Source organism: Cupressus sempervirens, chromosome 11, assembly GCF_028749045.1.
Source record: "Cupressus sempervirens isolate cs-2001-9-10 chromosome 11, ASM2874904v1, whole genome shotgun sequence".
NCBI classification, from domain to species: domain Eukaryota; kingdom Viridiplantae; phylum Streptophyta; class Pinopsida; order Cupressales; family Cupressaceae; genus Cupressus; species Cupressus sempervirens.
The window spans coordinates 399,798,596-399,821,701 of NC_143128.1; the positions used below are offsets into that span (position 1 = coordinate 399,798,596).

At 39.4% G+C, this 23,106-nt stretch overlaps 1 protein-coding gene across 1 annotated transcript in view; it reads right to left on the reverse strand.

Annotated features, from left to right (window-relative positions):
* The window catches only part of LOC149529867 (uncharacterized), a 354,140-nt gene that overhangs the window by 66,650 nt on the left and 264,384 nt on the right, over window positions 1-23,106 (reverse strand). The window contains exon 12 of the mRNA XM_089809266.1: window positions 9,618-9,696. Within this exon, the coding sequence (XP_089665392.1) occupies window positions 9,618-9,696 (79 nt within the window). The remainder of the gene's footprint in view (window positions 1-9,617; window positions 9,697-23,106) is intronic.

Here is a 23,106-nt window from a genome sequence, read left to right on the forward strand (position 1 = left end):
GTTCTTCATGGACAGACTAATAGAACCGCTAAAAGGTTGGGTAAAATGGTTCAATCTTGGTACACTATCGGAGGCCATTAAGAAGGCAAGGAATATGGCATCATCAATGCCATTATCCTCACGAAGTTACATTCCAAACCGTCGATGTTTCCAAGGGATAAAGATAAAAAACCTCCACCAAGAAAGCCATTGCTGGACGAAGCTACCAGATAGGAGCTTCGAAGGAAGAAACTATGTTTCAACTGTAAAGGACCATGGGAACCTGGGCATAGATGCCTTGAGAAAGGAATGTCCGATGATGAGGACGAACAAGAAGATATACCCTCTGAAGACAACCAACCCCACGGAGACACCAAAATGGTTAGTTTGAACCGTATGGAAGAATCGCAGCATTGGTGCAGCATGAAAGAACTATTGCCCTAGCTAGTAGCCCGAGGTGCACGGTATTTCATTATAGGGAACCCTTCAAGGAAAAAGGGTTGTGGTGATGCTTGATAGCGAGGCCACTCTAAATTTCATAAACTCGTCTCTGGTGAAACAAAGAGGTCTACTTACGGAACCGCACACAGGATTTTAGGTCAAGGTTGTCGAAGGGACTCTTCTAGCCTACACACACCTTATTCCTCAGCTAAGTATCACAATGGCGAATCACACGATGACTGAGGATTTTTTTATAGTGGATGTTGATGACATGGGGGTTATTTTGGGCATACAATGGATAGAGACACTTGATTAATACACTCAAAGCTTCAAACGGATGGATTCCGCGAAATGGCAAATGAGGATCCGAGGGAAGTTTTTGCATATCGGATGGAGACAATTTTTTGGCGTGACGACGTCTCTTGGGTTGCACATTGTTTTGTCTCGGCAGAACCTATGAAAGGGAAATGGACACCTCCCTAGGGTAATGATCTCCAAAATATTTTGAGCAATAAGGATAATGTTTTTATATACATTCCTCTTGGCATACCACCTCATCGAGGGTTCGAACATACTATTGAGTTGGAAGCAGGAGCTAAGCCAGTCATAACCACACCCTATCGCCATCCCAAGAAATTCAAAGATGAAATAAAAAAGATGATTCAAGAACTACTAGAGAAAGGATGGATCCATCCCAATTCTAGCCCTTTCGTGTCATTAGTGATATTGATCAAAAATAAGGATGGGACGATGCGCATGTGTGTGGACTATTGTGCGTTGAACAAAAAAAAATAAAGAATAGATATCCCATTTCAGAGATAGATGAGTTGTTGGATGAATTACATGGCACGGTGTATTTTTCAAAAATAGATCTTTGTTTTAGATACCATAAGATCCACATAAGGGAGGAAGACGTGGAAAAGACAGCTTTTCGTTGTCACTATGGGCATTATGAGTTCTTGGTCATGCCTGTTGGATTAGTGAATGCACCTACTAGATTCCAATCATGCATGAATCGCATCTTCAACAAACAATTGCTTAAGTACTCATTCGTATTTTTTGATGACATTATTATTCATAGCAAGACATGGGAAGAGCACTTGAAGCATCTGGATGAAGTCCTAAGGATCATGAAGGATCAGTCTTTGTTCGCCAAGCAATCTAAGTGTGAATTCAATATTACAGAGATATTGCACCTAGGACATGTCAGTAAATATGGCATTCAAGTTCATCATAAGAAGATTCAGGCTATCCTTGATTGGCCTCTCCCAAAATCACTTAGTACTATGAGGATTTTTTGGACTATGTAGTTATTACCAAAGGTTTGTAAAGGGGTTCTCTCAGCTCAGCGCACCACTAACAAATCTGACAAGAAAGGGGTCCTTCCAGTGGAATGAAAAGGCACAACTCACTTTTGATAAGCTGAAGGAAGCATTGAGCACTTGTCTTGTGCTAGCTTTACCTGATTTCACTCTACCATTCATTACAGAGTGTGATGCATCCGAAGAAGGCATTGGCACAGTATTGATGCAAGATAGACACCCCATAGCCTATGAGAGTAGGAAGCTTACCCAAACAGAATGCTTATATTCCATCTATGACAAAGAGATGTTGGCCATCGTACATGCACTAACCAAGTTTCGGCAATATCTGGTAGGTGCCAAGTTTGTCGTTCATATGAATCACAATAGTTTAAGATATTTTCTAGAGCAGCAGGACTTGAACGAGAGGCAACAAAAATGGGTAAGCAAGGTTCAGACTTTTGATTTTCACATTGAATATGTTAAAGGAAAGCACAATGTGGTTGCAAATGCTTTGTTCAGCAAACCCGCCATCTGTTTATTAACCCATATTTCAGCTGATTGGAAAGCACATTTGTTGGTAGAATATTCCAAAAACACATTTTCCTGTGAGCTAATAGATGGCAACACCCAAGATGATTGGTACAAAGTGGCGGGTGACATCATTTACTATAAGAATCGGATATTTTTAGTGTCGGAATCCAAATTGAAGCAGAAAATCTTGAAGGAGGTACACGACTCTCCCTTGGCAGGACACCCGGGCTTCCTCAAAACGCTACAAACGTCTTAGGGAGAGGTTTTTAATGGAAAGGACTTAAAGGCAACGTATAGCAATATGTAAGAGAGTGTGCGGTCTGCCAGCAGAACAAATCCGAACATACTCTATTTGTCGGGTTACTGCAACCTCTGCTAATTCCAGAACATAAGTGGGAAAGTATCTCGATGGATTTCATAAATGGACTTACCAAGGTGAATGGAAAGGATTGCATCTTCATGGTGGTTGACAGATTGACAAAGTATGCACATTTTTTCGCCATCCCCTCAGATTTTCAAGTCGCACCAATCGTCGATCTGTTATTTAGAGATGTCTTTTGTTTGTACAAGTTAACCCAAAACATTGTCAATGATCAGGATAGGTGATTCATCAATATCTTCCAGACAGAACTGTTTCATTAGGCAGGGATATAATTGTCACCAAGTACTAGTTACCACCCTCAGACAGTCGAATAAACGGAGATTGTGAACAAGTGGCGCGAAAGTTACCTTCGGAACTATGTTTCGGCACAACAACGGGCGTGGGTCAAATGGATACACCTAAGGGAATATTGTTACAATACTACATACCACATGTCCATCGAGAGGGCACCATTCAAAGCTCTATATGGGTACGAACCCGTCTCCTTCATCGACGTAGTTTTGGGAGACAGTCGCGCACCAAGGGTGAGGGACTAGCTTCAGGAGGGACAAGACATCCTAAGATACCTTAAGGAAAACTTACAACGAGCACGGAATCAACAAAAGATGGATGCCAATAGACACCGAATAAAGAGTAGTTCCAGAGTAGGAGACTTGGTCTACCTCAGGCTCCAGCCATACCGACAATCCTCATTGAAAGAAAAGGGAAAAGAAAAATTGAAGCCACGATTTTATGACCCTTATCGTATAGTGCACCGCATTGGTGAAGTTGCCTACGAGTTGGAACTTCCAAAGGGGAGCCATATTCATAACATTTTTCACATTTCCTACCTGAAGAAAGCTATGGGACAGAATGCCACGGTAGCTACAGACCTTCCATTGCTCAATGAAGAAGGAAAGCTCATATTGGAACAAACAGAGATTATTGAAGTACGTGAGAAGACCCTGCGAAACCGAACGGTGAAGGAATATTTGGTACGTTGGGAACACTTGCCGCTGGATGACGCAACCTAGGAAGGTGAGCACATTCTATAGCATCTGGCATTGCATTTGCTTGAGGACAAGAAAATTTTGGGACGGGAGGACTGTAATATCCCCGTCATAAAATAGATTATTAATCAAACTATTGTTAATGGGCCGATTGATTTAATATATCTCGGACCCATTTTTGTTTTGTTTCTGTAGTTTGTGTTGTCGTTGGCTATCTTTTTACACCCTCAGGAAGCTTTCCTTGATGAGTATTTAAGCATGGCTTGTAGGTAGTTTTAGGTATACAATATGGATTATTTTCTCTGTACTACATATTCCTGTTGGAGTTCTTTGTTGTTCGCCATTTTGGAAGTGAAAGACCTTCCCTATTCAGGTTATCCGATTTCCTTGAGATTTAACCCTCACCCTATTCCATCGCTTATAACACTTCACTCAAACCTGACAAATCAAAGCATCATCTTTCAGCATATATTTATTGAAGGATTTATTTGTATTCAAGTCTCTATTATTGTGTTTGGATTTCATCTAAATTTATTGTGTTTATGTATGAACAAGATTGCATTCACAGTTGGGCTCAGATACCGAACCATGCAGCTTCCGGACATTCTTGTACTACTTCCTCATTGCTCGTACAGTCTTCATTCTCACCCTCCACCCACACCTCCGCACTTCCCTTCCATATTCCATCTATCCACCATACGCCATTCCCTCCATCTCCACCACACGCCTAGCATAGACCATCATATGGTCATCCTTGACCATCGCACAACCCCATTTGATCACCATACGACCCTCTGAACCATACACATTTATGCTTTCTTCCACTGTACAACAAGAACATAACTTCTGTACGGAAATTCCTATGTCAATCTGTACGGCCCCCACCCTAGACAATCTATACAGCCATCAAGCCTATCATCTCTACCCTCTGCACTTGGGGTCATTACAGATTTCAAGTTAAGTTTTCCGAAGGAACTCTTCTACCATGCACACACCTTGTTTCTCAGCTAAGTATCACAATGGCAAATCATATAGTGACCGAGGATTTCTTCATAGTGGACCTTGATGATATGGAGGATATTCTGGGCACACAATGGATGGAGACACTTGATGAATACACTCAGAGCTTCAAATGGATGGACTTCACTTTTTTTGTCGATGGAAAGAAGGTTGTCCTCCGCGGAATGGCAAATGAGTGTTCGAAGGAAGTTTCTACACCTCAGATGGAGGCAATTTTTCGACATGATGACGTTGCTTGGGTTGTGCATTGTGTTGTCTCGTTAGAACCTATAAAAGGGCAACAAACACCTCCCTAGGATGATGATCTCCAAAATATTGAGTGATCATGATGGAGCTTTTATAGACATTCCTCTTGGCATACTGTCGTCGGTAAAATTGTGTATCAACTGATAGGTCCCTTCGGGAAGGTTCTTTTTATGTAGCCGAAGGGCCCTTCGGTAATTGTCAAGTAGCCGACAGACTCCTTTGGGAAGGTTCCTCGAGATGTATATATACACCCTCTGGGTAATCATTGTAATCATCTGAAGAGAAGCATAATGTAATTGGCATATGCGAATAATATGAGGAGTTCTGATGTTCTTATCTATTGCCTATATGCATTAATTTCTTTACCCCAGTACGGTGCTGCTACTGTAACTGCCTGCTGGGGTGCTGTCATGTCTGTCCAAACCCTGGTATGTGAGCCATGTGCAGACCTGCTGGGACCAAACAGGGAGTGGCTGAGAGAGCTTGGGAGGAGTCAGCGGCTAGGTTAGCTTTAGAGAGGCAGTCTGGGAATCAAAGAGGGAAGCCCTGTTAGTCAGACAGAGTCGGTTGGTAGCAGAGAAGGAGCGGTTGGCAGTAGAGAAGGAGCAAGCGATAGCAGAAAAGGAGAAAGAACTAGGAGAAGTTGGAGAGATGATGCAGTTAGCTCTGGAGCTTCAGATGGAAGCGAAGGCCGAGTTGAAGGTTAGCAAAGAACAAGTCTACAAGCTGCGGGCGAAGCTGAATGATTTGAGAGCGCGGACCACCATGCCAGGGACCCATTTTGCGGTTTAGTATTTATGTATTGATGTACTTGTGGTATTTCTTATTTTGAGTTTTGTTGTATTGTCGTTCGGAGACGACTTTTCTTTTTGGGGGAGATGATGTCATCAGTAAAATTGTGTATCAGCCGACGGGTCCCTTCAGGAAGGTTCCTCGGGATGTATATATACACCCTCTGGGTAATCATTGTAATCATCTGAGGACAAGCATAATGTAATTGGCATATGCCAATAATACAAGGAGTTCTGTTGTTCTTATCTATTGCCTGTATGCATTAATTTCTTTACTCCAGTACGATAAATAACATACCACCTCATCGAGGGTTTGAACACACTATCGAGTTGGAAGCAGGAGCCAAGCCGGTCATAACCACACCCTACAACCATCCCAAGAAATTCAAAGATGAGATATAAATTATGATTCAGGAACTGCTGGAGAAAGGATGGATCCATCCCAGTTCTAGCCCTTTTGCATCATCAATTGTACTGGTCAAAAAGGACGAGACGATGCACATGTATGTGGACTATTGTGCATTGAATAAAAACAATAAAAAATAGATATCCCATTCCAAGGATAGATGAGTTGCTGGATGAATGACATGGTGCAGTCTATTTTTCGAAAATAGATCTTTGTTTTGGATACCAACAAATCCGTATAAAGGAAGAACACATGGAAAGGATGACCTTTTGTTGTCACTAGGGGCATTATGAGTTCCTGGTCATGCCGTTCGGATTAACGTATGCACTTGCTACATTTCAATTAGCATGAATCGCATCTTCAACAAACAATTGCGTAAGTACTTACGGGTATTTTTGATGATATTCTTATTTATAGCAGGACATGGGAAGAGCACCTGAAGCATCTGGATGAAGTCCTAAGGATCATGAAGGATCCGTCCTTGTTTGCCAAGCGATTCAAGTGTGAATTCGGTATGACAAAAATATTGTACCTAAGGCATGTTGTCAGTAAATATGGAGTTCAAGTTCATCAGGAGAAGATTCAAGCTATCCTTGATTGGCTTCTCCCAAAATCACTCATGGAATTGTGAGGATTTTTCGGACTGTGCAGTTATTACTGGAGGTTCGTTAAAGGATTCTCTCAGCTCAGTGCATCCTTAATGGATCTGACAAGGAAGGGTTCTTTCTAGTGGAATGAAAAGGCGCAACTCACTTTTGATAAGCTGAAAGAGGTATTGAGTACTTGTCCTGTACTTGCATTACTTGATTACGGCTGGCTAAGTTTGAGATCAAATATTAGGTAAGTCTACGAAGCAATTGAGATTAAAATTTATCAAACAACAATGTAGCTACTATTAGGAAATTATCAGAAGTGGAAATCATTTTGAAGTGATCCAAGACATTCATTGTGATTTAGGCAAGGAGTTTTGTAAGGGTAGTTCAATTTTTGAGAAAACTTGTCAAATCATATTCCAAAATTACAATGCTTTATATTCCAAACAACAATTGGTAAGTCCTGTATATAGGGTAGAATTCAATAAAAGACATTTGTTTTGTTCAAGTAAAATATTAGCAAGCCACTTGTTTTGGCAACTACTATTTTAGGTGAAGACCAATGTTAATGATAAAATTAAATATATTAAAAATGTAAAGACCCTCTCTTATCTCAAACTAAAATGCTGATGGAAAATATAATTTGTATAAAGGTGGGTGGACTTTCAAGCATTTGCTCCAATAATATCAAAGTTTGTATGGCCAACTCACGCCCAAATTGAGATATAGATTGATTAGTATCGCAAAGTTCCCAAGGAAATCAATGAAGAAGTTGTGGACGCTGATGAAGTAGAAGATGATTGGCATTATTTCCTTGTTTATGCTTTAACTAATAGTTAGTTATATTTATGGAGTTTGAAAATTTGTGCACCTTTTCATTTTATAAGAAAAGGTACCAAAACCCCTATTTAAGAAGTTACATTTTCTAAAAACAATATAAGAGATGATTTTTGAAGTACTCTTTAATGCAAGATACACTATGAAGTAATTCTTGGTTTGTGCAATTACTTGTTGGATATGAAATGAAACTGCTCTGTTGTATTTCCTTTTGAATAAAGTTAATATGATGATGCATTCTCTTTTCAATGGCATATGGTTTTATCCCTCATACCCTTTATTGTCCCTTTGGATTATGCTATTGTTCTGATGGATGAGAGTAATACATGAACTTGATTTATTAGATATTTTCATAGTGGGTTATAGTATCTGTCTAATTGGTCTCTTTCAATTGGAGTTAAAAACATTTAGACTAGGGATTGTAACTACATCTTTTTTCTCCAATGGTTGATGGGGTGCACACTGTCTCTTGAGGTTCTTTGTTGATAAAGATATGTGGGAGATTGACTCAATTGCCCAATGGGTTAAGGGATTGATCTTTGTATGTTCATCTAAAGTTGATATGTATGGCTATAGACTAGTGAAATTCTATCCACAAGGATTGCATGAATCTATTTTATATATTTTTATTCATCCTCTATTATTTACTTTCTGATTTCTCCTTGAGTAAAAACTTGCCTACTCAAGAGTATCAGTTTTAAGTATGCATTGGTGATTTTTCTCCTCTATACAACTTAAGATATAAGGTGCAACCACCTAGGTCTTGCACAGCCTGAAGGGTGAAGGTGTATCAGTTTTAAGTCTACATTGATGATTTTTCTCCTCTATACAAGCTGAGATATAAGATACAACCACCTAGGTCTTGTACAGCCTGAAGGGTGAAGGTTGAGTAAGTGTTTTTCAGCCTTCTTCGTTGACCAAAATTGTGTTCATTTTCCCAGCATCAAGCAAACAAGGCTTGTAGGTTTTCAACCAACAATTTTAAGAACCAACACAACCATCCACTTCATATCGCACACCCTCCACGTCACACTATGTAGACATTTCAGTTTTCTCATACATAGACTTGTTCTTGCTGTCAGAACTTTGACTCATCCATCGTACGGTCATCCCTTGCCACAGTCAATAGAGGGAGATATTGCTCTATTGATCAGGCTAAACTTTGATTCCCTTGGTACAACACATCTCTCATAGACCGTCCATTGACCACCTTTCACCTTCGTTCCTTCATTGGCTTGTCATTGAATAGTGACAGAGACTTCAGAGAGGTGACAGAACCTTCCAGTCTATCAGCACTCAAGCTGCGGACACTACATGGGGTGAGCTGCTAGGGGTCAATGATCAAGAAGAAATTGGAACTTGGAACAAATTCTAGGTTCCAAGTATGACCTGTCTTCAAAGTAACCTACAAAAGTCAACAACCAAGATTTAAGATAAGAGAACTCAGATCTAGGATTCAAGTGGGACCTACGGCTTGATAGGATCTCAAGGGTACCAAGGATCGGAAAGCCCCAACGTCTCTTACAAATAAATTCAAGGTAAAGAGGAAATCCCAAGTGAGGAAAAAATCTAATAAATGAACAAAACAAGGAGAGAAAAGAAGATATAGAGAAGATTCCCATGACTTTTTTGTAGTAAACAATGATGGGGTATGTATGTAATACATAACAATTGCTGTAGAATGTGTCTTGACTCTTAACATCTAGTTTCCACACACAAGTACCCATATATAAAAAGGGTGTGCTTCTTGCTATTTAGTTGTAATTTTTTTTCATTTTTCACTTTTACTAGATTAATTTTTAAAGAATTTCAATCCATATTTTGTTGAGGGTTTTCCCTTAGAACCATCACACATCATTCAAACTCACATGAACAAAAATGGAAATCTTAAACTTGTGAATTTTTTGCATTATCTATTTCTTGTTAGTATGACACACTACACATGAAAAAAAAAATATTTACATCAAATTCAAATATATTATTTTTATGGGAAGCACTTAGAAAATAGCAAAACAAAGACATTATTACTTACTAAAAGTAAATACACTCTAAGATCACCTTGCGATGCTACCCTTCTGAAAGATCATATTAAAAATACCTGTAAGTGGACCCATTACTATTGGAGAAATTAAGCTTGCAAGGGACTGAGCACCAGAAAGAAGTCCCTGAGCTTTTCCCTGCCATAAAATAATATCCAGTCACTATCTATGTTTTAGTTTAAATAGTGAACATATCTTAAAATCATTTCTACTACACTAGACGCATATTGAAAAGTTTTAGACAAAGCTCATGTGCAGCTGTGATTGTTCTTTCCTCTTTAAGTAATTCCCAGTGATAGAAAAATATATAATTCAAATTAATAAAAATATCATATGAGCTTGATATGGGTTTCTAGAACAATGGAAGTCCCAGGCAGCAGTGAAGAATGTGGCTTTTAGAGCCAAGCAAGAAATGTGTAGCTAAGAACAAAGGGAAATAAGTGGAGTGTAACAGATCAAAAAGATCCAACAGATCAAGGAAAACTCTAGTGGAATAAGGGAGGAAGAATGGATTTAAAAGATTCAACTTATCAGAAGGTTGAGATATAATGTGTTGGTTCTAACATATACTCACATAGTGCAGATGTAGCCAAAATTGAGATTTTTATGTCTACAATATTTTGTATATTACCTTGTGGGCATTCTTCTATTAGAATTTGAATCTTACACTCAAAATTATTCTTTGTGTTGATACTCCTACAAAATTTAGTGTTTATGGCTCTTTGTCAATTCATTGTTGGTTATTCCTTGCATTTACATCAATTCCAATTCAATTTGTTGTTCTCCAATTGGTTTGCAAACGTTATTGTTTCCTAGTGTTTCAACTCATGGATTTTGCAGGGTTAGATGATCATCTTCAACCCCATAAGGAGTAAACAATGATGACGTCAAGGATCGATCAGAGAATGAAGAAATGATCAGCAGCATGTAAGAATGGTAAGAAGTATAAAGAGTACGTTTAGTCATCATTCAAGAAGAGGTAAATCAGAAGGGTGCTGATAAAAGTGCACCTTGAACTTGAAACATGGCAAATGCACTCTAAAGCCCTTGCCCATAATTGATGGCAAACAGCATATAAAGGTGTGCTAGAGAAACAGATTAGGTGATGACGCATATATTGTATGGCTATGTCATGAACAATCCATGCCAAGGCTTTGTCATGTCCCCAATTTTTGGTGACAGTTCGATTTAATTAATTTAATTAATGGTTGTCCAAAGACGACTAATTAATTATTTTAATTAAATAAATAGATATTAAAAGATAACTTTATATTTAATAAAGTGACTTGGATTATAAAAATATTTAATAAAGTCACTTGAGGGATAAGATCAAAAATGTTCTAGAAGTCTCTGGAGAGGATGGAGAAAAAAAAGAATAAATAGGCACCCTGGGGCTCCATTCGAATCAGGCAGTTGATTATCTCTCTTTGTGTTTCAGATTGTGATTCAATCATAGGTGCATTGTAGAACCTAGGGTTTCTGCAATTGTCACAATTGGCCATTGAGAACGATAACTCTCAATCGGTACGCAATTTTGAGGGTGTGAAATATCATCTGAATTATTGCAGATTGGAGGTGACATTCAGTCATTTCATCAGGGCAATTATCTGTGGCTTAAGGCCAATTTCTGTGGTTCAGATTTAATGCTTCTAGAGACTGATATCGATTTAGATTTGTAAGAAGAGTTTGAAGATTATCAAAGATCATTTTCCCAGCCTGGTATTTACGCACCAAGTGGAGGGTTTGCTACGCAAGGCTGAATGCGTCATTGAATTTCCCGACTGCTGTCTTGAATACTCCTTTGCGACCTAGCCAGGAAATCCAGTACCTTTGATTACGGGTTTCATGCATATGGTGATTACTGTCATCATTCATAAGGGCACCTAAGACACCTGCGGAACCAGCAAATCCACGGTACAGGCGCAGCTGCAGAGGCATCTGGGCAGTGAGGGCACCTACATCGAAATCAATATCGGTTCGAATTCGGGCCCAATAGTGAAGGGCAGACGTATTACAGTCATCTTCAAGCCGATGGCGGGAATAAATTCACCAATTTAGGTGCCGTTAACAGCAAGATTATCATATATGAACCGCAGAGTCCATGATCAGTGCCGGCATCATCGCTTGGCGAAAGTTTGGAAGCAGGGCACGAGATACAGTCTGGGTGCGTCATCACAGGTTGCGATAGTAATCATCTACAACAGATCTAACTTTGGTTCCAACCATAATAACATGGGTTACGCAGCAAGTTTGGAGAAATCATCTGGAACAACTCCGAGCTCATGCACCAGTCATAGCGTTTGAAGCCTCTCGATTGAACCGCGGCTCAGTTACAATTCTGGGATCCACATCGAGGGTGGACAGTAGAATTTGGTTCCATTTACATGCGATTCACTTCCCTGATACAGGCGAATTCAGTTTGGGAGCCGGTAGAAATTCATGTTAGGGAATATGGTCGGACTCCATTGAATTCTTAATGTGCTGTGGCGACAAAGATAATGGAAGTAGCATGAATTAAAGCATCAGACTCTACCGGGTATAAGAGACTAGTTCAGAATCGGCACATTCCATAGAGGCCAGTAATCTCAGGTTTCTTTTTATTCCTATACGATCCGGGTTCATTGTTTGATTATTGGTTTATGGAAACATTGATTCTTTCCTGAACATCATTGGCATTATTGTCTACTGCTTGGTTATATCTATTCTAATTGTTGTATTATTTGAGACACTCCCTTGCCTAACAAACTTCATAGTATTACTGGTTTTGAGCGACTTTGCTTGCTAACTGTTTGACGCAATGTCAAACCCTTGAAGTTTAGTATTTTGGTGTTTAAGAAGCAATAACCTGTCAGGGTCATTTCAGTGGTATCAGAGCGGTTTTCTTGCCATCCTGTGGGGTGAGAACCGAATTACATGAGTGATCAGCACTCTACTTCAACCAAGATGGACAGGTACAGCACAAAGTCTCCAAAGACACAATCTCGGACAAGTAATAGACGCAGTATTCAGAGTCGGAATTGTGGAAAGGAGGACTATTCAGGCATTCAGGATGAGCTCAGAAAAATCAAACATAACATGTCTGAACTGTTGGTTAAACACCACCGTATGCTTGACAGGCTGTCCGTCCCAGCTAAGGTGAATAAATCAACTGAATTTCGTTTTGACAAATCTTCTCACAAAGCGTTGACTGATACAATGAGAGATGCTACTAGGAACCTTAATGAGGAGTTCGAGAAACAAGTGTGCAACCGGTCAGAGGTTTCAGTTCGGTCACAGGAAGAAGTGGTGAAGGATATTACGCTGATGGATAGTAACTGTCAACTTGACACTCAAGTTGAGATAGTTGAATACGAGTTTCCCGAAGGTGATGTCTCATGTACTCAAGGTAGTTTGGTTCCGACAAGCAATGATTACAGCGAAGTGAGTTCAGATGATGATGAAGATGTCATTGTTCATGATAATGAGATACCTGGTGGAAATGAGCAGACATCGAGCATTTATGATTTTGCTGACAGAGAATACCAGGCTCAGTTAGATGCTTCGTCACATGAGGATGAAATTGGCAGTACTTCACAAGATTTGTCCAGCCAGCTGAAGGTAAGCAAAGATAGTATTGTGGCTTCTTTATCTCATCATGACAGGATGCGGGAGATGTTAGAAGAATACATCCAGATGATTCAGTTACAAGGAAGACATAAGGGAGTTCAGGCAAATTCTTCTTGCTGTGACTTACACGCAATTGGTGAAGGGATGGGGACGACGAAGTTGAGCTATTTACATCTTCTATCAGATCGTGACCATCTTCTAAGCCTTGCCAAAGACTATTCAGATGCCTTGAGGAGGAAGGAGGAGGAGGTTGTCAAGCTTTCTCGCGAGCTTGAGGACACTCGAGAAACTTTGGCTTTACAGGACTGGGAAAGACATGGGAATGAGCATGGCATGGAGTTAAGCTTAATTTCATCTAGCACGTCTGACACTCAGTTTTCTGTAGTAGGCTGTTCATATGTGGTTGCTAATAATGAGAAGACGATATCAGACAGGTATGTGAAGTTAGCTGGTATCGGTCACATTACTCAAGTAAGTAGTTTGCTTGAGTTACCAGTTGTTTCTTGCTTATGGATTCGGGAATGTTTCAGCAGCATTTGGGATTCAGTTAACTGGAGATCTTTAACACTTAATAGTAGCAATGTTTGTTTGAGTGCTATCATGGATTTGATTAGCAGAATACACGGTGTTGTCTTTCCTTGTGCCAGCAGAACATCCGATGTTGGTATTAGTTTTTATGCACCGTTGTTGGGTTTGGTTCATATTTCCAGTCGACCATTCTTGCTGAAAGGTGTTGAAGATTTTTCATATTTGCCAGTGTGTACGGATGAGTCCCAGGATCATTTTGGCCTTGATGACATCCAGGAGGATGAAATGGACAGTTTTGAAGACACAGCTTCTTTGACAGATTCTTTAGGTACAGAAGAGTTTGACAGCAGAACTACAGATTTTGACACTCTGGATGTTGATATGAGTTTTGAAGTTGATTCGCAAAATATGGATGGTAATAATCCAGAGACCAGTATCTTTGAAGATACTCCTTTAGACAATGTGTCAGAGGGAATTTATAGAAGACGGTATAGCCAGAACCATCATGTGATTAGCCAATTGAAAGTTAGTGAGCGAGACATTGCTATCGCTTGTGAGCATTTTGATACTGCTCGTCAGTTGTTGGTGGTTACTGGTTGGGGGACTTCTATGACAGATGAGTCCAGCGGTGGTTACTTTTCTTTGGCAGAGATTCATGCCTTGCGTGAAGCTGTCCGGATTTTGAAGCAGGATTATTTACGATTGGTAGCCGACCGTGATTACTTGGTTGAGTGGGGGAGTACAGCATATGAGGCACTCTTGGATCGTGAAGAGGAGGTGAGTGAACTTTCCCAAGAGCTCATAGCAACTACTGAGGCATTAGAGGACACACAGCGAGATCTACAGAAGTCGCAGTTTCAGTTGAAGGAGGTGACCGTGGAGTTGGAGCATTTGCAGTCAAAACCGGCCCCAACACCAGTTCATTTGACTACTGAGGTGGATGATGGTAAGTACACTTCCGCAGTTACTACTAAGGAGCTTATTGTTGAGACTGACATACATGTTCAGGGTTTGGAAGAAGTTGGTCTTAATGAGTTCGGGATACCGGTAGAGTCAAGTTTCCAGATTGATTCTTCTCAGTTAGCTGATAGTGTGGTACAGTGGAGTATGCCACCTTCACAGGAGGATCAGTTGTGGTGTGCAGGGAAGTATATTGATGTTTCCTCATATAATTTTTACTGCACTGAACCGTTCATGGAGTATTTGCTAGATAGTGCATGTGTTCATTTGGACTCGCATAAAGTGACAGAAGGTGTTCTCATCCATGATACTAGTGTTATTTGCAGAATGGTTGAGAAGATTATAGGGGTCCTTTCTACTATGCTACCTCACAGGGATCTCGAGGAGGGGTTTGTTGAGCAGAGTGCACAGGATGCTAATCAGCCTACAACTACTCGGAGCCTAAAATTGGAGCCATCTGTTGATTCCCAGTTCAGTGATGATGAGCCAGCAGCAGAGTTTGGAGGTTCTTACCGGCATTATACGGTAGGGTACGCTCATCATTTTTCTTTTGACACAGAGATAGAAAATTTTATTTCACGCAGATGTAGATTGGCTCCAGTTTCTTACCATCCATTAGGGGATAGATTGGCACCATATTTTGAAAATAAAATTGGCAGTTGCAAGTTACTCAGCCTGCAGCATCGACACGCCCGGAGCAGTTTTTCAGAGATTGGATTTGATGGCAGTGTTTCAGGTACCTATGGCTGTTGTCATATCTACAATGCAGTTGGGTGCAGGTGTCTTTTTGACAGGGGCTTGAGTTTTGATAGAGTTGATGTTTCAGTTGGCTTGAGTTCCGCAGAATGGTTTCTTCTACTGACATCTACAGTTGGTTTTCAGATGATTTCATCAGAGTTGTCAGTTGTTTGGATGTTGAGTACAGTTCCTCAGTTACTGGTATTGATGATTTCTCCACGGGAGTATGATGCGGATTGGGATGATACACAGATTTACATTTGGGATCCAGGCAGACTGATTGGTTCATGGTTCAGCCATTGCTTGGGGACAAGCAATTTCAGGAAGGGCGGACTGTCATGTCCCCAATTTTTGGTGACAGTTCGATTTAATTAATTTAATTAATGGTTGTCCAAAGACGACTAATTAATTATTTTAATTAAATAAATAGATATTAAAAGATAACTTTATATTTAATAAAGTGACTTGGATTATAAAAATATTTAATAAAGTCACTTGAGGGATAAGATCAAAAATGTTCTAGAAGTCTCTGGAGAGGATGGAGAAAAAAAAGAATAAATAGGCACCCCGGGGCTCCATTCGAATCAGGCAGTTGATTATCTCTCTTTGTGTTTCAGATTGTGATTCAATCACAGGTGCATTGTAGAACCTAGGGTTTCTGCAATTGTCACAATTGGCCATTGAGAACGATAACTCTCAATCGGTACGCAATTTTGAGGGTGTGAAATATCATCTGAATTATTGCAGATTGGAGGTGACATTCAGTCATTTCATCAAGGCAATTATCTGTGGCTTAAGGCCAATTTCTGTGGTTCAGATTTAATGCTTCTAGAGATTGATATCGATTTAGATTTGTAAGAAGAGTTTGAAGATTATCAAAGATCATTTTCCCAGCCTGGTATTTACGCACCAAGTGGAGGGTTTGCTACGCAAGGCTGAATGCGTCATTGAATTTCCCGACTGCTGTCTTGAATACTCCTTTGCGACCTAGCCAGGAAATCCAGTACCTTTGATTACGGGTTTCATGCATATGGTGATTACTGTCATCATTCATAAGGGCACCTAAGACACTTGCGGAACCAGCAGATCCACGGTACAGGCGCAGCTGCAGAGGCATCTGGGCAGTGAGGGCACCTACATCGAAATCAATATCGGTTCGAATTCGGGCCCAATAGTGAAGGGCAGACGTATTACAGTCATCTTCAAGCCGATGGCGGGAATAAATTCACCAATTTAGGTGCCGTTAACAGCAAGATTATCATATATGAACCGCAGAGTCCATGATCAGTGCCGACATCATCGCTTGGCGAAAGTTTGGAAGCAGGGCACGAGATACAGTCTGGGTGCGTCATCACAGGTTGCGATAGTAATCATCTACAACAGATCTAACTTTGGTTCCAACCATAATAACATGGGTTACGCAGCAAGTTTGGAGAAATCATCCAGAACAACTCCGAGCTCATGCACCAGTCATAGCGTTTGAAGCCTCTCGATTGAACCGCGGCTCGGTTACAATTCTGGGATCCACATCGAGGGTGGACAGTAGAATTTGGTTCCATTTACATGCGATTCACTTCCCTGATACAGGCGAATTCAGTTTGGGAGCCGGTAGAAATTCATGTTAGGGAATATGGTCGGACTCCATTGAATTCTTAATGTGCTGTGGCGACAAAGATAATGGAAGTAGCATGAATTAAAGCATCAGACTCTACCGGGTATAAGAGACTAGTTCAGAATCGGCACATTCCATAGAGACCAGTAATCTCAGGTTTCTTTTTATTCCTATACGATCCGGGTTCATTGTTTGATTATTGGTTTATGGAAACATTGATTCTTTCCTGAACATCATTGGCATTATTGTCTACTGCTTGGTTATATCTATTCTAATTGCTGTATTATTTGAGACACTCCCTTGCCTAACAAACTTCATAGTATTACTGGTTTTGAGCGACTTTGCTTGCTAACTGTTTGACGAAATGTCAAACCCTTGAAGTTTAGTATTTTGGTGTTTAAGAAGCAATAACCTGTCAGGGTCATTTCAGGCTTAAGCTAAAAGAAACTGCAAAGCAGTGATGGAACTCTGCCCAAGGTGCAAGTGTTCAATGATATGAGTGTGCTGCCATTTGACAGTGGAAGAGCCAGCATGGAAATGTGTAAAAGAGTGTCAATAAGTGGAACAAACTGCACCCTAGGAAGGAGGATAAAATGCCTAAGTCCAAGTGTCATCTTAAGTCAGGAATGCCATCTAAATGTTCTACCCAAGAATCTTAGATCATGGCAGATACATTGACAAATTCCACTGGCCAATAAAAGGAGAAAAATAAGCGAAGTTGGAAACTATTTAAAGGTTACAGATCCGGTATAAAACCATGCCTAAAAGTGGCAAGGGATCAAGTGAAGCGCCTGGGCAGTAGCATCCATTTTTTAGGTTGATAAGGCAAAGGATAAACTGATAAGTGTTTTCATATTTTGCCATGAGCAGTTGAAATGGATTAAATATAAACACAATTCTGCATGGGCACAACCACCATTGTGTCACGAGTGTTTTCATGTTAGGTGCCAATTTGTGGAGGCATTGTGCAGCAATCATATAAAATAACAATTTCATTATAAAACTACACCAAGTATAAAGTAAGGATTTGATCTTGACATTGGCATTCTTTTTCTTCCAAGCACACATCTTAGGTGGCTGAGCCACTAGGAAACTCTTGTAAGGACCATCCTGTCCTTGAAATAAAATACAAGAAATTTAGAAGTTATCCCATCTCATAAGCACAATTTACAAGGCATTTTTTTTTTACTAGATTGCTCAGGAGATTTCCATCTTTCATGTTGTCCACATAGGACTTAATATTAATTAGCCAATCTGGGCTCTTCTGTCTAGGGTCAACTAGTCAGTCTATCAAACCAATGCTCTATCTCACCAGGATAGGTACTCAAGTGTTTTAAGTGGCCATCTTTGGTCATACCTCTACCAATACAAGGTACGGTAACAAGTAAGTGACCTGGAATCCGTACCTACATCCTACCGAGATGGGTTATTATAGGGGACAAGAATAGACAATGCTCTGATCAAAGTCTTTCACCCTTTGAGGCCAATCCGGGTCCAAGGTAGCTTGCAAGAAATTACACAGTCTGCCCAAGACTGAGCCAAGGTTCTTTGCAAGGTTTATTATCATTACCAATAGATTTGCACCCTTCCTTGGATTTCGGAATATCAGCCAAATGCAAGACTACTGAGAGTTTCCCAAGTCCTATAGCCCCTCTCGGATTTCGGGCATCCAGCCAGGTATAGGTACCTTCATGAGAATCCTTAATTTTATTTTCAAGCTTTTTATTAGTTTAAAAATTTATAACTTAATGATGGGTAAGTAACCACAAAATCTATGTCCAAGGTATCTGTGTTGTGGAAGTATCCTTCACCTTCTAGGCTGCCTACATACCCGCATCCACGAGATCAAGACACAAATGGAACACACACTCGCTACCAATATGTAGTTCTGTTTGTACTAAGTTTGATGTAACTACTATGAAGCCACCCCATTTGGGCTTGATTCCTTTCCAAGCATCTCTTTACTGCCACACACCCACTCAGGTGAATTAGGTGGTAACCCATAGCATCTATCCTAACCCCATTTAAAATTTATTCTGAAAATATAGTTAAATTATGTAAGTTTATCCTGAAAACATAACTAAGCTGTGTGAAGAGTTTGCCCATGTGCACATGCCCCACTCCTCTCCATTATCATTTCCAAAGCTTGTTCTAACAGATCAACATGGTTTTAGTGATTAGATATCCAAAGTTTATCAACTGAAAGCTTTTGTTAAGCTGGAGGTGATACAGCATATTTATTTTTTAGCCACAGATTTAACTCTTAGCAAACTAAATTCATCTATTTCAGTGTCAAAAGGTTATAGATCAGAATATTATTAATGACTGAAACAAAGCAGTGTTCTAGGTCCAAATGTTATTAAAGACAAACAAACCTGTGTTCTGTTCTTTCCTAAGAGATTCTAAACAGAAAGGTATTGAGGTTTTAATTCAAATTCCTATATAGGATGTTATACCCAGAACTTGTTTTCTGTATACAAGTTTAAAATAACTGATGAAGTATTAATAAAAATCAGTTCTATACTTTTATACAGCCTACAGATAGAGTATAAGCCCAAAGCATATCTAGAATGAAATTTATAAATAAAATAGCTAGAACTTCAAGTTAGCAAGTTGATTGTTATCCTATCAACATAATCTTTTCATGAAAATTAATAACAGCTATCATTTTCAGAACTTTTCCAGAATTAAACGGGACTGTCATAAGACAATTTCCAGCAAATTGATTCATTACAATGGAGGTATATAGTGCACAGATTCCTTTGAAATAACTTACAGCCCATAAATATGTTGTAGTAGTGCACAATATTTTTCTTATAGCTTCCAGCTAACCATTTATAACAGTAAGACATCATGTCAAACAGTTTGCATTCCTCTATTATCTTTCTTGAGAGTACCACTCTATTTCAAAACTAGATAGTATCAGACACTGACTATAAGTTTCAAATTAGACAGCCCTCTCTTGTTTAATACCTGGGCTATACTCTATGTAGTTTCTGCACAATTAAGTATTCAACATTTTAAGACAAGCCCATTGTTTATGTTCAAGGCATTTGTGGCATAAACTGGTTTCAATTGGATAAACTGGTAAGGGCATTTTATTTTTAAGTAAAATTATTTTAAAAACTGCTGTAACAAAAATGTGAAAGCCACAAGTCTAAAGCTACCCTTTTGTACAAGAACTAAGCCATTCTAGATTAATTGGAGGTTTAGAAATTTCAGATTGTAAAACATACAAGTACTAGATTAGTTTATCATGAAGACAACACGCTGTTCTTTTCTCCAAACATTTCAGATTTTGATAAAGTGTCCTTGAATTTAAGCAAGTCTCCAACTGTAGTGTGCCTAGGTTTAAGATATATATATATATATATATTGTAGAATACTTACTTCATCTTGAATGGTGAAGGTAAGAATGTTAGAAGTTTTTATTTCAAAAATAACCCCGTATTTGCACAGATTCTTTTGACTATTTTCCCGCCTACAACCTACAGCAGTAGGGCAATTCGTCAAATAGTTGGCACTCATTCTATACTAATCCTCCCAAAAAGAAAATTCAGATCTAAAATGTTTCCAGTAAGCCAGTCATGACAATAAAGGTGCAGGATGCATTGTTTGTGTAAGACAACTCCCAACTAGCAGATTTATAACAGTAAATATGGTAAAAATGCTGAGTTTTGTTTTGGCAGCTCTCAGCATTCCTTACACAGGCAGTAAACAAATGAGGTGACAGATTTTTTTATTTATTTTCTTTCAGAACTAATCCCTTAGTTTGGAGGGAACAGAAATACTGTAGTGCCTCTCGTGTTTGCAGTCTGTATCTTGTTTTATTTTGATCTGACAAATACATGTTACTCATGTTATGTTTACATTTGAGATAACCTAAGGGTCAGATGTCATACTTTGATTTCAGTATCATAGATGTTAGATTACTATGTTGTTCAATTGATCATGTTTGCATGATGATGCCATTTTGAGATGACAATATGTTTTATGATGCTATCTGGTTATCCGGTACTTGAACGTATCTCTAATTTTGCTATATGTTGGATTAGATGCTATTGTAATTCACTTCATTCTTGCTTAGTGATGCTTTATGCGAACATGAGTAATGTAAATGGATTATTTCGGTATAATTAAATAAATAGTTAACTTAGGTTATTTAATGCATTTATTGCTTCGGCTATGTTATTATATGCAATTGCACTTGATCATGTGTTTTAGTGTGTAGGAATTGTATCCCCGGCAGTGGCACATAGAATAAGTGATCCAGCCATTCATGTTTTACCAATGTCCTCCCTGTATGGTCGATGTATCTTAATTAATTGTTCAATTAAACCTTCCGGTGATTTAATAAATATGAACTCATTTGCATTATGTGACTAGACTTGTGAATGTGTCTATGCATTTAGAGGTTCGCATTGTCACCAAGGTTGTTAAGGAGTTTCTGTGATTTTGGGTTTTCGGGCTTTATTCCTATTGATTTTAATTTTTGGCAACTTTGCCATAGATGATTTTCAATTACTTGGAATAGCCTATTTTAGTTTGAGTTGATTCGGGATCTAACTAGGTTTCCTAGTTATTTACCCTACTCGATTATTCACTTGAAAAGTGAATAAGTATCCAAAGACAATACTTATTACAAATTTCAGAGCTTTTTCCAAAATCCTCTTTTGGAGGATTGCGTTTCTGTTCATTGTGAGAGCTACGAGTGTGGGATCTTCACGAGATTGGTCTCATTGGATCTAGCTCGGGGAGACCTTGCTTTGCCGTGACTTTCGACAACTTCCGCAGGATATTTATTTTATTTGGCTGATTCCCGTTTTAGCCCTTTTGGCTGCGAGGTAGGGCTCTCCCGTTTTTATGTTTCAGCTCCGTTCCTGTTTTCGTTTCTAGTAAATGTATGTTAGGAGGCTGATAACTAGTGTTCCCCTCCATTTCTGACTGTTGGTTCTACACATTTGGTCGGGTATGAACATTTTCCCGATTTCTGGGATGAGGGTTTGGGGTTTTGTAATATTGTACTGGTCGTTTTTTAATAAAGTGTCCAAACTTGATTTTTATCGGATCTTTGTGGCTTTTGTGCCTAAGACCAAATGGGTTTTATTTTCAATGTTTTTGAGTTTTGAGGTTTTTACCTCAATTTGTGTGCCGCCTATTTTTCTCAAGTTTTCTTGGCATGATGTTGGTCGTGGACTTGGATTATCTGTAGGATGTTAGTCAGACCATTGTTGCACTTTTATGTTGCATTGGGATGCATGTCGCATCCGTCCTCCCGAACTTATATTCAGTTGAGTGTTATTTTACTTGTGTCTCATCTAATTCCTATGTTATGATCTTTGTGATGGTGGTGCGCCACACACGAGCATGTGCGCATGCATTTTTTGGGTGACTTGTAAGGCCCGATCTCCCATTTGTATCTCAATGGAATTATGATCATTGGGGCTAAGTTGGGAATATGCATGCCTACGAGCGCTCATCATTGCATGAGTATGGGTAGGGTAGGGTAGCATAGAGGGGGCTTCTATCTCACAACCTGGTGACCATTGCCCAGAGGGTTGGCGTGAAGTTCTAACAAGTGATAACTAAATAAATTTATTGGGTAATAAATTAAGATAATTGAAATGATGTGAGCACCCAGTGTTAGTCCAAGGACATAGTGCGTGTGCCTTCCGTTGGGGAGTTGATGCCACATGATACTAGCTTGGGCTACTTGATGCCAAGCAACTACTCTCCAAGTCAGTCCCAATATAGTAACCCTTTGAGTGCCTAACCAGGACCTGTTGTACTTGCATTGTCTCATGACCTTAGTTTCAATCATTTTACTGTCTAGCGTGAGTGTTAGCCATGGACGTTTTCTTTATGAGTGTTTGTGGTTGGGTCATTATCTTCATCAGTATAACAGGAGTGGACCTATGGGTTTCACGTGGTTGGGAGGTGTAGCTACCTTCACCACTACTGGGGACCGGTGTATAGAGACACTCTTTTATTCGAGTGTGACCTGTGCTCGATGTTTCACTTGGTATATTCAGAATTCCGGAGTATGCTTCCTTGTTATTTATGTTTTCATTAGAATGCTTGGATATCATGTTTAGATGATGTTA